Here is a 21,433-nt window from a genome sequence, read left to right as displayed (position 1 = left end):
GAAGTCTGGGAGTGTGATTCCTCCAGCTCCAATTTTTTCCCTCAAGACTGCTTTGGCTATTCAGGGTCTTTTGTATCTCCATACAAATTTTAAGATTTTTTTGTTCTAGTTCCGTAAAAAATGCCATTGGTGATTTGATAGGGATTGCACTGAATCCGTAGATTGCTTTGGGTAGTATAGTCATTTTCACAATATTGATTCTTCCATTCCAAGAATATCTCTCCATCTGCTTGTGTCATCTTTGATTTCTTTCATCAGTGTCTTATAGTTTTCTGAGTACAGGTCTTTTACTTCCTTGGGTAAGTTTATTCCTAGGTATTTTATTCTTTGTGTTGCAGTGGTGAATGGGAGTGTTTCCTTAACTTCTCTTTCTGATCTTTTATTGTTAGTGTATAGGAATGCAAGAGATTTCTGTGCATTAATTTTGTATCCTGCAACTTTACCAGATTCACTGATTAGCTCTAGTAGTTTTCTTGTGGCATCTTTAGGATTATCTATGTATAGTGTCATGTCATCTGCAAATGGTGACAGTTTTACTTCTTCTTTTCCAATTTGTATTCCTTTTATTTCTTTTTCTTCTCTGATTGCCGTGGCTAGGACTTCCAAAACTATGTTGAATAATAGTGGCGAGAGTGGACATCCTTGTCTTGTTCCTGATCTTAGGGGAAAAGCTTTCAGTTTTTCACCATTGAGAATGATGTTTGCTGTGGGTTTGTCATATATGGCCTTTATTATGTTGAGGTAGGTTTCCTCTGAGCCCAGTTTCTGGAGAGTTTTTATCATAAATGGGTTTTGAATTTTGTTAAAAGCTTTTTCTGCATCTGTTGAGATGATCATATGCTTTTTATTCTTCAGTTTGTTAATATGGTGTATCACATTGACTGATTTGTATATACTGAAGAATCCTTGCATCCCTGGGATAAATCCCACTTGATCATGGTGTGTGATCCTTTTCATGTGTTGTTGGATTCTGTTTACTGGTATTTTGTTGAGGATTTTTGCATCTATATTCGTCAGTGATATTGGTCTATAATTTTCTTTTTTTTGTACTATCTTTGTCTGGTTTTGGTATCAGGGTGATGGTGGCCTCATAGAATGAGTTTGGGAGTGTTCCTTCCTCTGCAGTTTTTTGGAAAAGTTTGAGAAGGATGGGTGTTAACTCTTCTCTAAATGTTTGATAGAATTCACCTGTGAACCCCTCTGGTCTTGGACTCTAGTTTGTTGGAAGATTTTTAATCACAGTTTCAATTTCATACTGTGATTGGTCTGTTCATATTTTCTATTTCTTCCTGGTCCAGTCTTGGAAGGTTATACCTTTCTAAGAGTTTATGGATTTCTTCCAGGTTGTCCAGTTTATTGGCATATGAGTTGCTTGTAGTAGTCTCTTATGATGCTTTGTATTTCTGAGGTGTCCATTGTAACTTCTTCTTTTTCATTTCTCATTTTACTGATTTGAGTCCTCTTGCTCTTTTTCTTGATGAGTCTGGCTGAAGGTTTATCAATTTTGTTTATCTTCTCCGAGAACAAGCTTTTAGTTTTGTTGATCTTTGCTATTGTTTTTTTTGTTTCTAATTCATTTATTTCTGCTCTGATCTTTATGATTTCTTTCCTTCTGCTAACTTTGGGTTTTGTTTGTTCTTCTTTCTCTAGTTCCTTTAGGTGTAAAGTTAGATGGTGTATTTGAGATTTTTCTTGTTTCTTGAGGTAGGATTGTATTGCTATAAACTTCCCTCTTAGAACTGCTTTTGCTGCATCCCGTAGGTTTTGGATCATCATGTTTTCGTTGGCATTGGTGTCTAGGTATTTTTTGATTTTCTCTTTGATCCCTTCAGTGATCTCTTGATTATTTAGTAATGTATTGTTTAGCCTCTATGTGTTTGTGTTTTTTACGTTTTTTCCCCGCTGTAATTGGTTTCTAATCTCATAGTGTTGTGGTCAGAAAAGATGCTGTATATGATTTCAGTTTTCTTAAATTTACTGAGGCTTGGCTTGTGACCCAAGATGTGATCTATCCTGGAGAATGTTCCATGCACACTTGAGAAGAAAGTGTAATCTGCTGTTTTTGGATGGAATGCCCTATTAATATCAATTAAATCTAGCTGGTCTATCTTGTCATTTAAAGCTTGTGTTTCCTTATTAATTTTCTTTCTGGATGATCTGTCCATCGGTGTAAGTGAGGTGTTAAAGTCCCCCACTATTATTGTGTCAGTTTCCTCTTTTATTGCTTTTAGCATTTGCCTTATGTATTGAGGTGCTCCTGTGTAGGGTGCATATATATTTATAATTGTTATATCTTCTTCTTGGATTGATCCCTTGATCATTATGCAGTGTCCTTCCTTGTCTCTTGTAACATTCTTTTAGTGTTTATTTTATCTTATATGAGTATTGCTGTTCCAGCTTTCTTTTGATTTCCATTTGCATGGAATATCTTTTTCCATCCCCTCACTTTCAGTCTGTACGTGTCCCTAGGCCTGACGTGGGTCTCTTGTGGACAGCATATATATGGGTCTTGTTTTTGTATCCATTCAGCGAGCCTGTGTCTTTTGGTTGGAGCATTTAATCCATTCACGTTTAAGGTAATTATCGATATGTATGTTCCTGTTACCATTTTCTTAATTGTTATGGGTTTGTTTTCATATGTCCTTTTCTCCTCTTGTGTTTCCCCACTTGGAGAAGTTCCTTTAGCATTTGTTGTAGAGCTGGTTTGCTGGTGCTGAATTCTCTTAGCTTTTGCTTGTCTATAAAGCTTTTGCTTTCTCCATCGAATCTGAATGAGATCCTTGCCAGGTAGAGTAATCTTGGTTGTAGGTTCTTCCCTTTCATTACTTGAAATATATTGTGCCACTCCCTTCTGGCTTGTAGAGTTTCTGCTGAGAAATCAGCTGTTAACATTATGGGACTTCCCTTGTATGTTATTTGTTGTTTTTCCCTTGTTGCTTTTAGTAAGTTTTCTTTGTCTTTAATTTTTGTCAATTTGATTACTATGTGTCTCAGTGTGTTTCTCCTTGGGTTTATCCTGCCTGGGACTCTCTGTGCTTCCTGGACTTGGGTGGCTATTTCCTTTCCCATGTTAGGGAAGTTTTCGGCTATAATCTCTTCATAATCTCTTCAAATATTTTCTTGGGTCCTTTCTCTCTCTCTTCTCCTTCTGGGACCCCTATAATGCGAATGTTGTTGTGTTTAATGTTGTCCCAGAGGTCTCTTAGGCTGTCTTAATTTCTTTTCTCTTTATTCTGTTCCATGGCAGTGAATTCCACCATTCTGTCTTCCAGGTCACTTATCTGTTCTTTTGCCTCCTTTATTCTGCTATTGATTCCTTCTAATGTATTTTTCATTTCAGTTATTGTATTGTTCATCTCTGTTTGTTCTTTAATTCTTTTAGTTGTTTGTTCTTTAATTCTTCTAGGTCTTTGTTAAACATTTCTTGTGTCTTCTTGATCTTTGCCTCCATCTTTTTTTCTGAGGTCCTGGATCATCTTCACTATCATTATTCTGAATTCCTTTTCTGGAAGGTTGCCTATATCCACTTCATTTAGTTGTTTTTCTGGGGTTTTATCTTGTTCCTTCATCTGGTACATAGTCCTCTGCCTTTGCATTTTGTCTTTCTTTCTGTGAATGTGGTTTTTGTTCTACAGGCTGTAGGATTGTCGTTCTTCTTGCTTCTGCTCTCTGGCCTCTGGTGGATGAGGCTGTCTGAGAGGCTTATGCAAGTTTCCTGATGGGAGGGAATGGTGGTGGGTAGAGCTAGGTGTTGCTCTGGTGGGCAGTGCTCAGTAAAACTTTAATCTGCTCGTCTGCTGATGGGTGGGGTTGTGTTCCCTCCCTCTTGGTTGTTTGGCCTGAGGCGACCCAGCACTGGAGGCTACAGCTCTTTGGTGGGGCTGGTGGTGGACTCCGGGAGGTTTCACACCAAGGAGCACTTCCCAGAACTTCCGCTGCCAGTGGTCCCCATCCCCACGGTGAGCCACAGCCAACTCCCGCCTCCACAGGAGACCCTCTAACACCAGCAGGTAGGTCTTGCCCAGTCTCCTATGGGGTCACTGCTCCTTCCCCCTGGGTTCTGATGCTCACACCACCTTGTGTGTGCCCTCCAAGAGTGAGGTCTCTGCTTCTCCCAGTCCTGTTGAAGCCCTGCAATCAAATCCTGCTAGCCTTCCAAGTCCGATTCTCTGGGAATTCCTCCTCCTGTTGCCAGACCCCCCAGGCCTGGAAGCCTGACCTGGGGCTCAGAACCTTCACTCCAGCGGGTGGACTTCTGTGGTATAAGTGTTCTCCAGCCTGTGAGTCACCCACCCAGCAGTTAAGGGATTTGATTTTATTGTGATTGCACCCTTCTTACCATCTCATTGTGGCTTCTCTGCTGTCCTTGAATGTGGGGTATCTTTTTTGGTGAGTTCCATTGTCTTCCTCTTGATGATTGTTGAGCAGTTAGTTGAGATTCCGGTGCTCTCGCAAGAGGGAGTGAGCGCATGTCCCTCTACTCCTCCATCTTGAACCAATCTCCCTTCATATCCTGTACATCTTTATGTGCAAGTATTTCTAGAAAGTATCTAAGGTGTGATTGGTAGGTGGAGAAAGTGCATTTTAATAATTTTGATATTGCCCACTTACCCTCCCACCAGCTACATACTAGTGCGTCCATTTCTCTGTGTCTTCAGACAAGATTTGTTTTTCAAATTCAAGAAACGGAGTTTATTTTCACCTAGTCCTAGAAGTGGAACTTCTGCTGTCAGGTGCCCCAACAGAACCTCTCTGGGCCTCCAGCCCTTCCCACTCAGTTCCAAGATTATTATCTTTATAGAAGCTGTTGAGGAACTGCCAAGGACTTTATGAAGCAATAAAATGTCCCAAAGAACAAGTCAGCTATAGCAGTAGGCTTCCCAGGCCATGTCCAGGTAATAGGAATAATACTTACCCTGTGACAGGCCCATTTCCCTAAAGACGGGCAAAACTACAGCAGCCAGGGACTTCCCTGGCAGCCCAGTGGTTAAGACTTTGCCTTCCAATGCCGGGAGTATGGGTTTGATCCCTGGTCGGGGAGCTGAGATCCCACATGCCTCAGGGCCAAAAAACCAAAACATAAAACAGAAGCAGTATTGTAACAAATTCAATAAAGAGCTTAAAAATGGTCCACACCAAAAAAAAAAAAAAAAAAAAAATCTTCAAAAAAAACAACAACCAATAACTGCAGCAGCCAAGTTCCGCACACCTGTTGAAAGCTCCCGGTTTTGTGGAGTGAGAGTTAATGCCTTGTTAGTGGGGATGGGGGCCTGCACGGGGAGGGGTGTGTATGTGCTTTGGGACATTATAAAGGTTCTGTAGGAAGACACTTACATTTAAGTTAAGCGGCACTGTGCAACAGGTTTAAGTTTCTAAATCAAACAGAACAGCAAAAAAACCGATCTCCCCATTTATGCCCCCTTTTTGCTTTTTCACTTGAAAAATTAAATTAAGGTAGATGACCAGCTGTAAACTAGGAAGATTTAGTGTGATCCAGGGCACACCTTGTGCATTAGCTTCTGTAAAGCTATGCTTAAATCTTTGGTGAGGGTTCCTATCAATGAGAAATAGGTACTGATTTTAAAAAAAAAAACAAAAAACTAGTATCAACCGTTAACTGTCCTGCCCTCCTTTGATTAGTGTGAGGGCTCCTTCGGGGCCACCCACCTGTTGACTAGATCATTACAGGGGTTGACTCTGAGGTCATTTCCTCACTCCAGTTTTTTTGTTCTCCTTTATTAAAACACGGTACTGTACATTGTGTACTTATAGAATCTGCCAGCCAAAACTCTGTGCCGTTTGGCTTTGTAAGAAACCATTTATTCTATGTGTGGAGTTGAGGAAAGCCACAGAGGAAGTTAGCAGGATTGTTGCGTATTTGATGTTGTGAGTGATAACTTTCTCTTCATTTTGACACCTTAAAAATAACTAAACAGAAGTTGAGTATGGGTATCAATTATCTACTGCTGTGAATTTCCAAGGAATTGAAAATTGCTGGTGAACTTTTTAAAACTGAAATACAGTTGATGTACAGTATTGTTAGTTTTAGGGGTACTACATAATGATTTGACATTTGGGTATATTATGAAATGATCACCGTAAGGTAAGAACTCTTAATGCTTTTAGGTTCTCTTTCCAATGCCTTCATACCATTTACTCAATAAATGGTTGCTCATTGGTTGATAGATTGATCCAAGATGAAGAAAAGGACAGTAGACCTGTGTGGCTGAATGTCAAACACTAGTGTGTAGACCATTTGCTCTTCTGTATGGAATCAATTTCCAGTGAAGTAGTTGGCTGAGTTACATATATAATCGAGGATTGGGTCAGAATTTATCATTCAGTAATTACTTCTTGGATGAAGGATATGCATCGTGAGATGTGAAATTTTGGTTTGATGCATTGTGATATCATTTAGAAAGTAGTGCTAAGCTCTAAAATTATGTAGTTCAGTCCAGAGAGCAGCTCATCTTTATAACATTGTGCATTTTGTATTTTCATCTTGGCACAACTACTAGTTATTTCTGAAATCCAAGTGTAGTTTGGACACCTTTCTCCCAAACACACATGAAAGCTTGGGCTTATTTAATTTTGGAGTTTGGCACTGAAATTGAGAGACAGTCTTACTTAATTTATTCTGCCATTTCAACCCTCATAGTTTTTGTGGTGCATGATGGTTACTGGCAAGAAGGGGTTTAGGTGACTAATTTGTAATGTTCTCTAGGGCAGAAGCCAGTTTTAAAATTCTTTTGTTTCATTTGTTTTTAAATATAATTTCTCTTCTCATTAAGTGGAACCTTGTCATCATTATATAGATCCAAGTGATAACTGGGCATCACCGTGGCTTTCTTTGTTCCAAAATGCCAATCCTTTGTAGATTAAATTTATACACATAGCCTTATTTGGAGGACTTCCATGATATCTTAGATTTTCTTACATAGGTGCTTCCATAATCAATTCATTCAGAAATGATTATTTTAGTAAACGCTATACTATCCATGAAAAGCAGACAGCTTTAGGGTGACTTTTAGGTCTTTGACTGCTCCTTCCTTCTTGTTTGTGTGTCTTTCTAGTTTAAAAAAAGAGTCCCTTGGATCTGAGCTTTTTGGACTCAGTGAATTACAGTTAATTTGGACAGCCTCATTATACAGGAGAGTTATCAGGAACTGTCCTGAGTGGCTGCAGTTGGTGCAGTCATCTTGTTGGCCGCCTCAGCCTCTTTGAAAACATTGAGTAGTAAGTGTCCTCTTGTATCTTGAGTGTCTGACAGTAATGTGACTCTAGTGTATGAAAGAGAGTTCTGTTTTCCTCCCTGCACTGTTGACCTTAAGAATTCTGGAAAACTGGAAAAGATAGAAGAATTATAAGCAAGGGCCAGGGCACACACTATTTGAATTTTAATATACTGGTTTAGACCAACTACATACAGTCCACAGAACAGAATGGCTCCCTTTTTTGTTCATTGCACGAAAAAAGAGGCATAGTAAACTTCTCTCACCTCACCACCTGCACTTAATCCCAAGACTCCTATAATAAAAACCTACCTTTAAGCCCTTGAAAATGAAATACAGGATTTTGTCTTTACCCAGTGAATTTGTGTGCCACATAATAGTCTGGTTTAGAATATATTATTTACTGCTTTTTTAGTTGTTGCTTAGAAAAAGTAATACCACACAGACACACACCTTCATATGTTAACAATTAAAGTACTTTCATAAAGTCTTATCTTTAGTGTACCTATTATATTTGTTGCCCCTTAAAAAACTCTGTCCTAGTCTGTATTAATGTGAGCATTCTGCCGTATAAGTTTAATAATTAAGGATATGGTATCTGTTTAGGTCCACGCCTTTTCCATCTTTTGAGGATATTACAAATTACCCTCAGTCTACCTTGACTTAATAGTTCGTAGTCTTCCTTCCAGGGAGGATTGGGGAGGAGAGGTGGTGGCGAATAAAATGTCCTTCAGGGTAAGAATTGAGGACCTGAAGCTTGTGTACCTGGAGAGGCGGGTGGGGAATCTGGTCTCCAGCCTCCTGGCTCTTCCTCATCCTTTGAAGGGAAGAGAAGGTGTGGCCTTGAGTTCCAGGAGCCTGTGGTGCTCATCGTGCTTTGTCCCTCCTGACAGCTGGGGTAGCGCTGTTAATCCTGTTGTGTCGTGGTAACCAGATAAATACCCCTCAGCTGAGAGGGCCCTGAGTTGTCCCCCACACCACCCCCTGCCCCTACTGACCTGACATATTGGCAGCGTCCTAGTGAAATAACTTTAAAAAAAAAGCGCATGTGGCTATAGCACGTCACCCTGGCCTCATGTCCTTGAAAATGGAAGCTAAGAAATAGGATGTGGGACCAATGACATTATAAAAGATGTTTTAAACCAGGACTTGACAAACTTCTTCTGTAAAGGGCCAGAGAGTAACTATGTTATGCTCTGCGGGCCACTGTGGGGCTCTCTATCTTATCTCCTCATCCTCCTCTGATGCTCCTCCCCGACCCTCAAAAGAAGGAAAAACCCTCTAGCTCCCAGGCTGTACAGGAACAGACTATAACGCCCAAGTTTGCTGATGCCTGTTTTAAATTTCAGTCATGAAGAAACGGGGCTGAGATGGATGGCTGTGATTTTTGTGCTGTGTGGGGAGGTGGCATCATGTTTTACGCAGGCGCTGTGGGATGGGATGTGCGTAGGAGCTTCGGGATTCTTCAGGGTTCGGCTCCTGGGTGGGCCTTTGCTGGCTGTACGCCCTCAGGAGAATCCCTAGAACCTTTCTGGGCCTTGTCTAGTTAGAACTGACGGCCTCCACCAGTGCCGTAGGAGCAGAGGAGGGCTGACGTCATCCTTCGTCCTCCTGGTTCTCCTTGGCTGCGGTTTCAGGCTGGCTCCTGCTGGCCTGTCCCACAGCGGTGGAGAGCAGCAGGGCAGCGGGCTCATGGCATGGTTTCCTGTCTGTGAAGGCACTTTGAAGCATGCCACCCATTTTCAGGCAAATGGAGCGGGCGGTTTCTGAATATTTCTTCCTGAGGTCCTGACTCTGTGTTTTAAGGCACTTAGTCTCGCCTCCTGGTTTTGGCATTGTGCGCTACTTCCTTCAGCCTCATTCTCATCGCAGAAGGGTCAGTGCTGTTGCTCTGCCGTGGGCTTTGGGAGCTGGCCCCCATCATTACCTCCACCTCCTCCACGGCCTCGGCATTGGTGGTTTGTGACCTTGAGGAGATAACCATGGCAGGGGCGGCAGGGGCCCTGGAATGGGGCTTGCTTTCTCAGTTCATCACTGCAGGCTCTCCTCCAGAGCTTCCCCGTGCAGTGCCTTGGTTTCCACACTGGCAAAGCAGGGGCTGTGCTGCTCAGAAGAAAGACCCTCTGGAAGCTATGAGCCGGGCCTGCTCAGCTGACCTAAGCCGTGGGTGCCGGGTTACAGGGAGTTCATGGTTGTTTTATAGTCTGCACATCAGAGTGTTAAGTACTAGCAGAGAATTGCATACTTGCTACACATGCATTTAGAACAGATGCTTACATGTGTTTTGTCCATGAAGCTGGCTAAACTGTTAGGAAAAGTATTTCAACTCAAGTTCTATTTATATACAAGTCAGCAAACATAAATTAAAGGCCCCCAGACTAATCCGTCACAGGGCCTTCAGTCAAAAGATTAGTTTCCTTCCTTTTGCTGCCTCAGGATAACAGTTTGATTCTCTATTATCAGTACAGCCAGTTGCCTGTTTCCGGTTTCCTGTTCTGTGTGTTTTGCATGTTGCTCTTGGGAAATGATGTATTTATTTTTTCAAGCCAAGGCACATATGGGGACTCCACCCTACTGTATTCTTTTGTTTTGAATTAGAATTCTTTTTTTTTTTAACAACTCAAGAATTGAGCTTTAATGGATAAATTGTTAAAATTAGAATAAATTAAGTCTTGTGATTATTGGCTTGTTTGGGTCATGTTAAAATAATGTTATAATTATATCCTTATATGTTTTGCAGCTTCACTCTTACCGTATGGGCATGTGGTGGCAATTGCCCCCAAAACAAAATAAAAACAAACAAAATTTTGTGAAACTTTTTAGGTTAGCTTTGGACCCCGTTGAATCTGAAAGACAGTACCACAAAATTGCATTTTTATCATTTATCAGACCCTGAAGAGCAATTACAGTTCAGGTGTTAAAAGTTTTTAGTGACAGACAATGATAACGTTTAACTGCGTAGGGCCTGTCTATGTGATTTGGAAACTGTCTTTCTTCGTTAACAGTGGGGGCCACCATCAGCAGCAAGACTTATTGAGAGCCTATTTGTTGGGCACCGGAGGTTTGTTTATTCATTCAACAAACGTGTGTTGTGTTGTGCACCCGCCCCCCGCCCCACAGTCCCCAGGCACATGCTGAGGCCCTAAATGGATATAGAATTGGAGACAGTTAGTTACAGGCTAGCTGAGGAGATAGGACACAGGATACATAATAAAAAGATGAGAGGGACAGAGACCTCATCCCACCAAGTGAAATCCTCTTGGAAGAGCGACTCTTGGCCTGGGTCTTAAAGGAAGGGCGAAAGAAGAGCAAGTACAGTACGTTCCAGGTTAGGAGAATGGTGTAAGCAAAGGTGGGAAGAAGGAATGTGCAAGGTGAGAGCTGAGAACACGATGAATAAGAAGATCGGTTGGGTTGGATTGGAACACAGAGATGGGTGGGTGTCAGGGAAGATCCCAGATGAAGCAGGTGCCCTGGGGGAGGCTGCTGAGGAACCTTGAACACCAGGCTCAGATTTGGGCCCACTTGTAGATGGCTGGGGTCCTTTGAAGGTATTGGTTCAGTGGTATAACTTTGAAAAACCACTGTTTGGGGGAAGACGACTATGGCAGTGATGTTTAAGCAGAGTAAGAATGGGAAAGGCACAAGGCCGGGGATTTTAGTAACTGTTGGATGACGGGGCCTGAAACCACCCTAATTGTAGTGAGTTTTTTTCTTCCAAACACCCAAAAATACATTGTTGAAATCATTCTCTTGGCACCTAATCCTGTACTGCTTTGTAATATCTTTTGTCATTTCTTTAACTTCCCATGTAGAAAGTTTCCCCAGCTAGACTTCTAGTTCATTGAGGGCAGGAGAGCTTGTCTTACATAGAGAGTTCTGCATGCAGTATGCACTTTGTAAAATGTTGGAGTATTCTTGATATAAATAGCCACTTGTGGGGATGTGTTCATGGGACACTTGCTTTATCATCTCCTTTTGATGTCTTTTCCGCTTCCATCCTTGTACCTCCTTTCCTTCTGTGAACCCAACTCTGTACCTAATTTAGCTATGTGTTTATATGGGGAAAAAAGTAAGGGATTGCCAGCCCTTACTTAAGATAGGCCATTTATCTTAGCACAATTGAGGAAGATCCTGATAGAAAACATTATTGGGTTATGTCAGCAGGTTCAGACTGTTTGAAAAGTAGAAGAAAGATTTGCTCTCTTCCGCCAGGTATAAATTCAGTCTTGGAGGGAATAATAAATGGGGTCATTGGTCAGTTCCCGTTTCTGTATTTCCCTTATTTTCCATCCAGAGATGGTTACATGCCTTCAGGCCTTTCTTCATCCCTGGCCCCTGTCCCTTTCCATAGCTGGAGCTGTGGCATATGGTGAATGTGGTTATGTTTAGCATTCTGTACAGAGGGTGATGCAGAAAAATACTGTACAATCATTTCCATAACACAATGCCCTTCTGTTCATCAGTGCTATTTCTATATCCTGTAGCTTAACTCATGCTAACACAATGTTCATTTTTCCAGTTACAGCCAATTCTCCAGAGCAAGTAAGTTTTGAAGTGTTCCAACCTTCCAATACTGATCATAGTCATTCCCTAAAAAGAAAGGAAATTGATTATGTGCTTCTAGAAGGGGAGGATGGAGAGGATATTCACAGCCCTTTGGTTGATACTAAGCAAGTACAGTTCTCTGTTCTGAATATCTCCTCCTCTTTCTGTAAGACGTCTTCTGAAAATTTCAAGTTATGTATCACAAACAAAAGACAGTGAGTCTAGATACTCGGAGGAAAGGATCCTAATCCTTCTTAACCTAAACAGTGGAAGAGACAGAACAACACCCAAAGACACCCACCCAGCACTCCCAGTGTCACTGCTGGCTGGTGACACTGAGCAGCCCACCACCTCACTAAGCCCTGGGCTCCGCTGGAGGTCACGCTGGTGTCCCGCCTCCCTGTCGGGGTTGCTGTGCAGGTCCCGTGAGCTTTGAGAAGGCGTAAGTTGCTCTTCCGACGCATGACGGTGCACTGCAGGCACATCATCTTGTACACTTCTGTTTTCGGGAAAGAGCACCGTAATAGAAAGCCATTTGTAATTCAGCCCTTCCAATGAGAGGCCAACGCAGATGTTGTCACCCATTCAAGGCTGGGTTTCTTGTTTGCTTCCCAGTGGTCCTTGTTGAACGGGTGGTCGGCTAGTTCGCGTCTGAGGCTGTGGAGCTAAGAAGACTTAACTGGCTGGATCTTCACACTGGGAACCGCTCTGGTTCCTAGGTTCTCGGGGTTCCACGGACATTCTGGTAGAAATTGTGGTTCTGGCAAACTTATTTTTGAGAGCTGCTTTAAGAGCCCTTCCTGACTACCACCCCTGCACTGACACACAGACTGCCTCACCAGGCTCCCTCCCGCAGAGGGCTGTTGGGCTCTTTTTGCCCTTTCCTCACGTGGTTCCCCACTTTTGTTGCCTCCCGACTGCTGCTGCTCCTGCGGCTGCCTCAAGTCCCGGCTTGTATCGGTTAGGTGTGCGGTAGGTAGGCTTGTATCGGTAGGCCACCAAGAGGTGGCTGTGTCTTCAGGTACCATCTTGGGTTCCACGCTGCGCACCACATTGTGACAGTCATGCAAAGAGGGGTTGGTGAGGAGTGTTCACACCTGAAGGCCTTTACATGGAGGAGTGAGGAGACCTATTCTCTGTAGCTTCAAAGGTGGAGCAAGCTTCCTCGGCAGGCCACAGAGCCAGATCTCGTCTCGATGGAGACAGCATTCCAACAATTGGAGCTACCCAGCGATGGAGCGGACCCTTTCACAACATAAAGACTTGGGTCAGGATGGTGAGATTACGGGTGATTCTATACGTTGTATCATTGAAACTTTTTGTTTTTTTAATGTTGTGGTAGAGACATTATTGCATAGTGACTGAGAACCTGGGCTTTGGAGCCAGCCTGCCCTGGAGAGTTAACAGATCCTAACTAATGGAGTAGTTAGGACTGTAAGGGACTTAGTAAGTACGCTGTGTATGCTATTATTATTTTAATAAGAAAGAACAAGTCGTTTTCTTTCTATACAACTATTAACCTCCTGCTGTGTACACACACAGTTCCCTCCCTCCTTTTTTGGAATTTTAAAATAGCTCGTCCAGGTACGATAGAAGGGAGTTTTTGCTTTTGAAAGAAAGTTCATTCAGATGACTTGTAAAGCCTTGCTCCACCCTGAGATGATATGATTCCATGATCCCTGTTAAGTTTCTTGAACAGTTTGAGTTGTTGAAAGGGCTGCTTTGCTGGGGAAAGGGAGAGGGAACCAAGGTATGAGAGTTACAACACGCCGGGCACCTTGACGTCCTCGCGTTGGATGCCAGAGCAAGCTTCAGGTGGGTCCCTCCACATAAGTATCATGTGGGGGAGAGGGGCAAGTACAGCTGAAGGGTACGCACAGGGAGCAGCTGTGGGGCCCCTGTTCCTTGGAGGCACCACTGCTGAGTTTGGGGCAGAGACGGGTGGGAACCTGCCACAGCATCAGGCTCATCCACGTGAATTCTCGGGAGGAGATGCGGGCATGCTTTGGCTTGATTAACAGCACTATAAGGCCCTGAAAGGGAAAAGGAGGACAGAAATGGCACGGGGAACAGAAATGCCCGTGTCACACTGACCCAAACCGAGCCCACCCCTGCGGTTGTCTTTTTGCCTTGCAAGGAAGGAGTCAGCTCTTTGTGGAATTGAGTGGGCCTGAGGGCAGGGAGTTTCTGCTGCCATCAGCCCACAAGCACACCATCTGGATCAAAAAGCCTTTGATGCAGGCATAGGGAGTAATGAATGAACAGTACCCCAACTCGGGTGTCCTGACGTCAACTCCAGTTGGTGTAAGCCCAGAATGTCTCAACCAGGGTTTCTCAACCCAGCTCAGGCACTGCTGACATTCGGGGCTGGATAACCCTTTGTTGTAGGGGCCACCCTTTGCGCTGTCGGGTGTTTAGCAGCATCCCTGGCTCCTACCCACTATGTGCCAGTGGCACCTGCCCCCCACTTGTGACAATCAATCAAAAATGTCTCCAGGGCTTCCCTGGTGGTGCAGTGGTTGAGAGTCCGCCTGCCGATGCAGGGGACACGGGTTCATGCCCCGGTCCGGTAAGATCCCACATGCCGCGGAGCGGCTGGGCCCGTGAGCCATGGCCGCTGAGCCTGCGCTCCACAACGCGAGAGGCCACAGCAGTGAGAGGCCCTCGTACTGCAAAAAAAAAAAAAAAAAGAAATGTCTTCAGACATTGCCCAGTGTCTCCTGGGGAGCAGAATTGCCCCCAGTTGGGAACCACTGGTCTAAATAACCCGATCAAGTGGAGCTCGTAAGGCCTCCCAGAGCTGCTCATACCTGTAGAACTAGAAGTGGGCGCTCTGCCCTCTGCTGCTCCCACCGCCTCCTCACATAGCTCGGGCACAGTGACAGCAGCTTGAAGTTGGGAACACGCCTCTGGACTGTCTTCCATTGTCTGCGTCAAGCCTCCAGCTCCTTGGGCAGGCGTCTGGCCTGGCCTCACCGGGTTGGGAGTGCAGGGGTGATGTCATTGAGCCTTCCCAGGAAGGGTGGAACAAAGGACAGGGTCCCCAAGGACAGGCAGCCTCATCCTCAGCTGGCCCACTGGGTAGGTTTTTTCCCTCCCTTTCCCTCCTTCCGGTTTCAAAAGTGTTTGTTGTTCACCAAGTGCTCCATTGTAAGAGGACACGTTGAGTTGGCTGGGCTTTGTGTCTCTCGGCTGAGCCCCATTTCCTGCCCCTTGTGTGTCGTAAGGGTGTTGATTCTGGTCCAGTCCCTGGATGGAATCTTCCATGCCTTTTCCAGTAAGCCTGAGGAACTTGAGCCCTCCATGATTTTTCTAGGATGCTCACGCTACCTGGAGCCTGCTCCTGAGGCCAGGGGCAGAATAGAGAGCTGGGAAGCAGGAGAGCAAGCTCTCATTCCTTCTGTTTAATTTTAGTTTTGAACTTCTCTCCCTTCTCTTCTTTCCTCCCTTCATCCAGGAGGTTCTGAGGACCCCAGCAGCCTTGGGGAGCCGTCCCCTCACAGATCCTCAGCCTGTCCTATTTCCACTCAGTTCCCTCTGCTCTGCCCATGACCTCTTTGTTTGCTTGCGTCTTCATGGGGACGAGGGTTGGAGTTAGCCTCCAGCTCTTCAGGACAGGGTGCTGTGGGAGCGCACTGTCTTTAGGAGGAGATCCTCGAATCTCCTCGTAAAGGAACCTGTTAATTCAGAACCTGAAAGAAGCCGGGGGTGTTTCTGTAATGTGAGATTCCCCCGAAGCAGTGACAGTTGGCTGGGGACACATTTGGTACTTGTTTATTTAGAAATAACTTAATCCAAGCAGGTTTTCATTTTGACCTTGTTCCCGTGATAGGCTGGGTGTGGTAGTGATTTGGAGCCCCAGACCCCTTAATAACAACCTAGGATACCCATCAAGGGCTTTATTGAAGACATTTCCAACTGTGTAGCACATAAAAGATATTATAATTTAGAAAAAAATTAGTTGGCCCTAAATGCACCTGAACCTCGAGTTACTTGCCATCTGTGACATGTCCCTAGGAGAAGCTTCATGTGTCCGTGTACTCTGCTCTGGACCTGCTCTTTCAAAACAGCCAACCTTCAGCCAAAAAATACAGCTTCTGTGTCGCTGTCATAAAGTTACCGTCCATCATGATGATTGTGTGATGAATAATGCATGGGATCTTTTCTCTGCGACCGGTCATGATGTTATTGGTGCAGTTCCTTTTTCAGTCTGCACTGTGCCCCTCACTGCCTTTTTCCTTGTTCCCCCCATCCTGTCCTTTCTGATCCCTTGCTTTCAGTTGGCCTTTGTTGCGAGGCAAGGCCCCCTTTCCCTCTGGTGGGCTGTTCCCTCAGGGGAAGGCTGGGCCAGGAGGAGCTGCTGGCTTCGAAGGTGGGCGACTGTCTTGGCAGGTGGCCCGGTGGCCTCACCTGCCAGGTTGGCAGCAGTAAGGGCTCATCTCTTGTTGCCTCTGCCTCATTCCCTCCCTGTGGTGGGTAGAGGCCTCAGCAGAGCCTTCCAGGCAGACATTCCCAGGATACCCTGGCCAGCCTGGGAACCCAGTGCACCCAGGCCACCAAGTTTGTGCCCCATCAGCAAGGGTGGCTTTTTAGCTGTCACTCAGTGATGCTGAAATACACAAAAAGTTGTTGGAGTCTGTTCCCTTTTTTGTAGATTGGTTCATAAACATCTTGGTGGGTTTGGGCCTAACACTGAAAGGAGGAAGTCTTGGGTCCTTTTAGGACAGATTTATGCTGATGGAACTGGAAGTGGGGTGAGTATGTGACCAAAGGGTAGCTCAGTAGAGAACAGTCAGGGAGTGTGAGTTGGTGGGTCCAGGGCACATTCTGTGGATCCCTGTCGAAGATCTTCAACAGCCTGCATTTAGAACATTCTGCAGAGGCAAGAAGATGGGAAGCCTATTTGTATGAAATGTGAAGGGCCAGTTCTAGGCATGTGTGTCTAGAGTTTTGTGCTTTGAATTGGACAGAACTTGATCACTGAGGCTTGAAAAACTTAATACTGTTTCCTGGATGATTTAGATGTGCAGCTACCCCACTTTGGACCATAAACCAGCAGTTGCCTTTTCAAGGAATGGTTGAAGTTTGGAGATGATAGTCGTCCACTCACTTTACGGAAGGGGACACTGAGCCCAGTGTCTCAGCACACTTTCGACGAAACCTCAGCCTCGGGCCCAGGCCCTGCTCTCCCAGTGCCTGGCCAGGTCTCCTTGTACTCTGCCACGTTGCCCACCATTTTCTCTGCTGTTCACTGAACATCCCACTCAGCAGGTGAAACGGTCATTGCAGATCAAGGTCATGAGTGAATTGATCTCGTCAGGTGTTGCCTGATCCTTTGTACCTGAGGGAAGCAATTTTCTGGCTGTCTCCTGAGCTCTTCTGCCCCACGTCCTTCTGTGTACTGTGTGCCTCCCCCACACTGGGGAGGAATAATAGCTGACACCCACGTTAGAAACTTTACCAGTCAAGTATTATACTGTCAGGCAGGGCTGCAGAGGACCCCACCGTGACCTTCTCTGTCGTGTTGCCTCTTCAGCAGAGGTGGGAGGAAATGAGATGAGTGTCAGCAAAGGATGCTCTGCTGGTGGTTATGCTTAGGGGCTCCAATGTTCAGGAATTGTATGGTTCCTCTATTCCTGAGTTGTTGACCGTGATTTAGAGGAGCTAAGGTTCATTACAGTTGAGTTTTGCTCTTCTTCCTTGGGCCAGGGTCTCATGCCCCCGCTGGCACACACCCACCACTGCCCAGGCTGTGGTTGGTGGTAAAGCGAGCTCTCCTCTGCTTGCAGATGAACGTGAAGCCGTGCAGAAGAAGACCTTCACCAAGTGGGTCAACTCCCACCTCGCCCGGGTGTCCTGCCGGATCACGGACCTGTACACTGACCTTCGGGATGGACGGATGCTCATCAAGCTGCTGGAGGTCCTCTCCGGAGAGAGACTGGTAAGAGGGGATGTGAAGTGTGGTGCCCTGTAGGTGGGAAAATGTTTTTTTGAAAAATCAAGTGTGGACTTGTCTGCAGTTAATGGTTGATATTTTTGAGGAGGAGACTCCTGATAAGTGAGATGAGTACGCTGGGGAAAGCTCCACGGTGACTGACATTCTGAGTCTGGGTGATTTTCTTGAACTGTAATGAAGCGGCTTCACTCTGGTTATTTGCAAGGTTACTACCTTTGGTCAGAAAGGTCTTGGCTGATGTCCCCTGTTAAACAGGGCACGGTGCTGGAAATTTAAGGGCCAGCCTTGGGTGCTGGCTCCAGGATGTACCTGTATTCCTTGAGATCACGGAATAATTTTAAATTTGTGTCTTACTGATTCTCTGGAAAATCTGAGCTGCTGTTTTAAGGTGGAAGGAATTGAATTCAGTGGTCCCTGGTGGTTTTTTGGTTTCTTCTGTGAACACTTTTTGTTTTGAGGGTGGAGGGAGAGGCTGGTGCTGTGTCTCCTTGGAAACTTGGAGCTTTGATGAATTCCCCCGAGCCTTTTTGGGCAGGGGAGTTGTCAGCCTACAGTGAAACTGTTCTCCCCATTCTGTTTCCCAGAGCTGCCATGGCTGTCTCTGATGTGACTTTTGTCTATGGACCTTAAACTGAGGAATCTTAAACCAGCCATTGTAACTGACCCAACAGGTTTTGTCTCGCCTTGGTGTGGAAATGGGTGCTGTCTTCTGCCAGAGCACAGGCAGTTCCATAGGTGCTGGTGGGGGCCCAGCCAAAGGCAGGCTGACGCCCAGGGATCGAGCCCACATCTGCAGTGACATCACCAGGAAAACATGATGCTGGTGGTTGGCAGGGCTGCCAGAAAGCCTTACTTTTAACTCGAGCTCCACCCTGTAACTTGACAACCACGGTGGGTCTGCATGCAGACCGACCCACACACCTCTGACCACAGGCAAGGGGCTGCGGTTGTACCCTGTCCTGTCATTAGCCCACAGACAGAATGGCCCCTTTGAGCCTGGGTAAGAGCAGTCAGGTTTCCCTTTCCCTGCCCCTCCGTTCAAGAACAGCCTAGGCTCCTCTAAGAGACAGTGAAGCCCCGTCTCATCCTCGGTGCCTTTTGTCCACATGCTCTTTGTTCCCTGAGCGTGCACGTTTTGTTGCCTCGTTTTCTTGAGAGGTTGTGGGTCAAGCTAGACACACTGGATAAACAAAGGAGGCTCCTGCCTCCATGACCATGATGCTTTCCTGAAGGCGGTTTGTAAGGCGGAAGTAGGAGCAGTGGGTCCACATGGGGAGGGCCAGTCATTTTGGTTTGTTTTTTGACGTGAGTCTAGGCCAGAATTATTGTGATATTCATCTTTAAATACAATTTTGGTAACCAGACTTTCTCAACCGCCCCACATTTTTTTCCCTTTTAATGTTTAACCTAGTATGATTGTCTATTGATTTTTTTTTTGAATGATGTTTTGAAAGTAGCTAAAAAAAAAAATCATTAAAGGTCACCTGAAACTAGAACTTAGTTTGAACATTAATTTTTGTCCCAACAGGGTCCCGTCTTCAGGGCTGTGGGGAGTAAACTGTTCACCCTGGAAGGTCCATAATTCTTTCATACCAAGAAGATTGGGTCCTTGATAATGTCCACATAATAAACAGGATCAGACCCTTTGCCCTTTATTCTGGAAAGGGCAGCAAAAACATTAGGGAGAAAAAAAGCAACCAGCAAAGCATAATTCTTGGTTGTTTGCAGATACCTCCCACTCCTCTGTTTATTTGCTGCCAGCGGTATATATATATATATATATATATATATATATATATATTTTTTTTTTTTTTTTTTTTTTTTTTTTTTTTTTGCCGTGACCCAGAGGCCTGGGAGAGTAGAGATGGAGAAACGTGAGAGGGCTGCCATCTCCATCCTCTCAGGCAGTCAGTGGCAGAAGTTGTGTTTAGCCGTGACTTACCACTTTGTAAAACCCCAAGAGCCTTGACTTCTTTTATTATCCTTTCCTCACAGCCAACTCGTGACTATAGTCTGATTAATCTTCTTATTCCAAAAGTAAGGTTACCAGAGATAGAGTGAGCTACAGCTCTTGTTCATTTGTACTGGAGATTTTCGGCCTCTTTGGCCCCGTGGTTTATTTGGTTCATGGAGCCTTCTGGAAGGGACACAGACCACACTCTGCTGTTGGCTGCAGAGGCTGCCAGGGACTCAACATTAGAGACCCTCCCTGCAGGAGAGGACATCCATCTGTGAGGGCTTGCCCCAAAGGATTCTTGCATCTTCAGATTCCAAAACGAATGAGGTTGCTAGAGCTTCCAGTCCTGGGTAAATTAATGTCCACAGCCAAATGGTTGTATCATCAGATAACGTTCAGTCAGCGCTGGGCTTTCTGCACCAGTGATCCAAAGCCTTGGGTCACATAAACATTTGCACTCCATCTGGAGCCATGTCTCCATCGGCATTTCAGCGCCAGCATTTACCACCAGCTTGACAGTAGGTAGTAGATAAATGTTTGAGAGACTGTAGTATCTAAATTTATTTTATTAATAGATTCTTGGAGCCAGCTCATCCCTCTTTACAGAGGGGAAAATTTGTCTTATTTTTACTGAGTGAAGTTCAAAGAAATACATTAGCTTAATGATCCAGAGCATTCTACCCTAACCCCACCCTGCATTTCGGCTTAATAAAATTTGAGTTAGATTTGAGCATGTTTTGGGTAGGCATTTTGGGTTATCAAGGCACTTGATTCCAATGTACTGGAGAACATGAGAGGGCAGGAATCCTCACGTCTGGTCCTGACTTGGGTGGGATCGGTGTCCGGAAGTCGTTGCTCTCTCTGCCGCAAGGTATGTCAGGTCCTGGAGCAGTGAGGAAACTCTTTGGCTGAGCCCGGAAGCTGCTGCTAATTGGGATTGGGTTGATGACAAAGAAAACCTTTCCTTTCCAATGTGTTACTCTGAAATTACCGTGTACTATAAGTTCATAAATGTCTTGCTTTAAAGTTCCATAAAGAATATAGACCGGGGCTTCCCTGCTAGTGCAGTGGTTGAGAGCCCGCCTGCCGATGCAGGGGACGCGGGTCCGTGCCCCGGTCCAGGAAGATCCCACATGCCACAGAGCAACTAGACCCGTGAGCCTTGGGCCCACTTGGCAAATTTGCCCAGGACCACACCGCTTCTCAGGGGCAGGGCTTGGACTAGCTGCTCTAATAAGCAATCAGGATTATATTGTCAGTTTCTGGAGGTTGGTTAGTTAGCCCTGTAATTCCCACTCCTCCTTTGGAGTTGGAAAGAAGATGGGTCTGGAGTAAGGCCCAGATGGGTGAGAGCTGTGGTTGATAAAGGTTTGGGACTAGAAGGGACAGAAGGGACCTTGGGAAGGGGAAACAGGAAAAGCACCCACAAAACACAGGCCCACAGGCCCTGGTGCGGAAGAGCAGGGACACTTGTTAGATTGATTTGAAGGAGGATCCGTAAAAATTGGCATTTCCTCAGAGGAGCCCACGCCTGCAGAGCCCCCCTTGCTTGAGTTGCACGCGAGTCTGTTATTGATCCTTGCCTCCTAAGTGGCATCTCAAACTGCCCCATCAGAAAGGACACAGAGGACAGAAATGCGCATGTTGCCGTGGGAACGGACCTGTGTCACACTAGGAACTTGACAATAATTAATGGAGACGAGACAGGGAAGGTTCCTTTTCTTGGCAGAGCGAGCCACT

The 21,433-nt window shown here is 45.2% G+C and overlaps 1 protein-coding gene across 7 annotated transcripts in view; it reads left to right on the top strand.

Moving 5' to 3' along the window:
• SPTBN1 (spectrin beta, non-erythrocytic 1) overlaps nucleotides 1-21,433 on the top strand; it is a 197,909-nt gene that overhangs the window by 113,642 nt on the left and 62,834 nt on the right. For all 7 annotated transcript variants that reach the window (XM_081254831.1, XM_081254827.1, XM_081254829.1 and 4 more), the window contains one exon: nucleotides 17,570-17,721. In XM_081254831.1, coding sequence (XP_081110957.1) covers nucleotides 17,570-17,721 — 152 coding nt within the window. The remainder of the gene's footprint in view (nucleotides 1-17,569; nucleotides 17,722-21,433) is intronic.

Source organism: Mesoplodon bidens (genome assembly GCF_964165515.1).
Source record: "Mesoplodon bidens genome assembly, chromosome: 14".
Taxonomy (NCBI): Eukaryota; Metazoa; Chordata; class Mammalia; order Artiodactyla; family Ziphiidae; genus Mesoplodon; species Mesoplodon bidens.
Note: the sequence above shows the minus strand (reverse complement) of the source record. Positions and strands in the feature narration are given on the sequence as shown.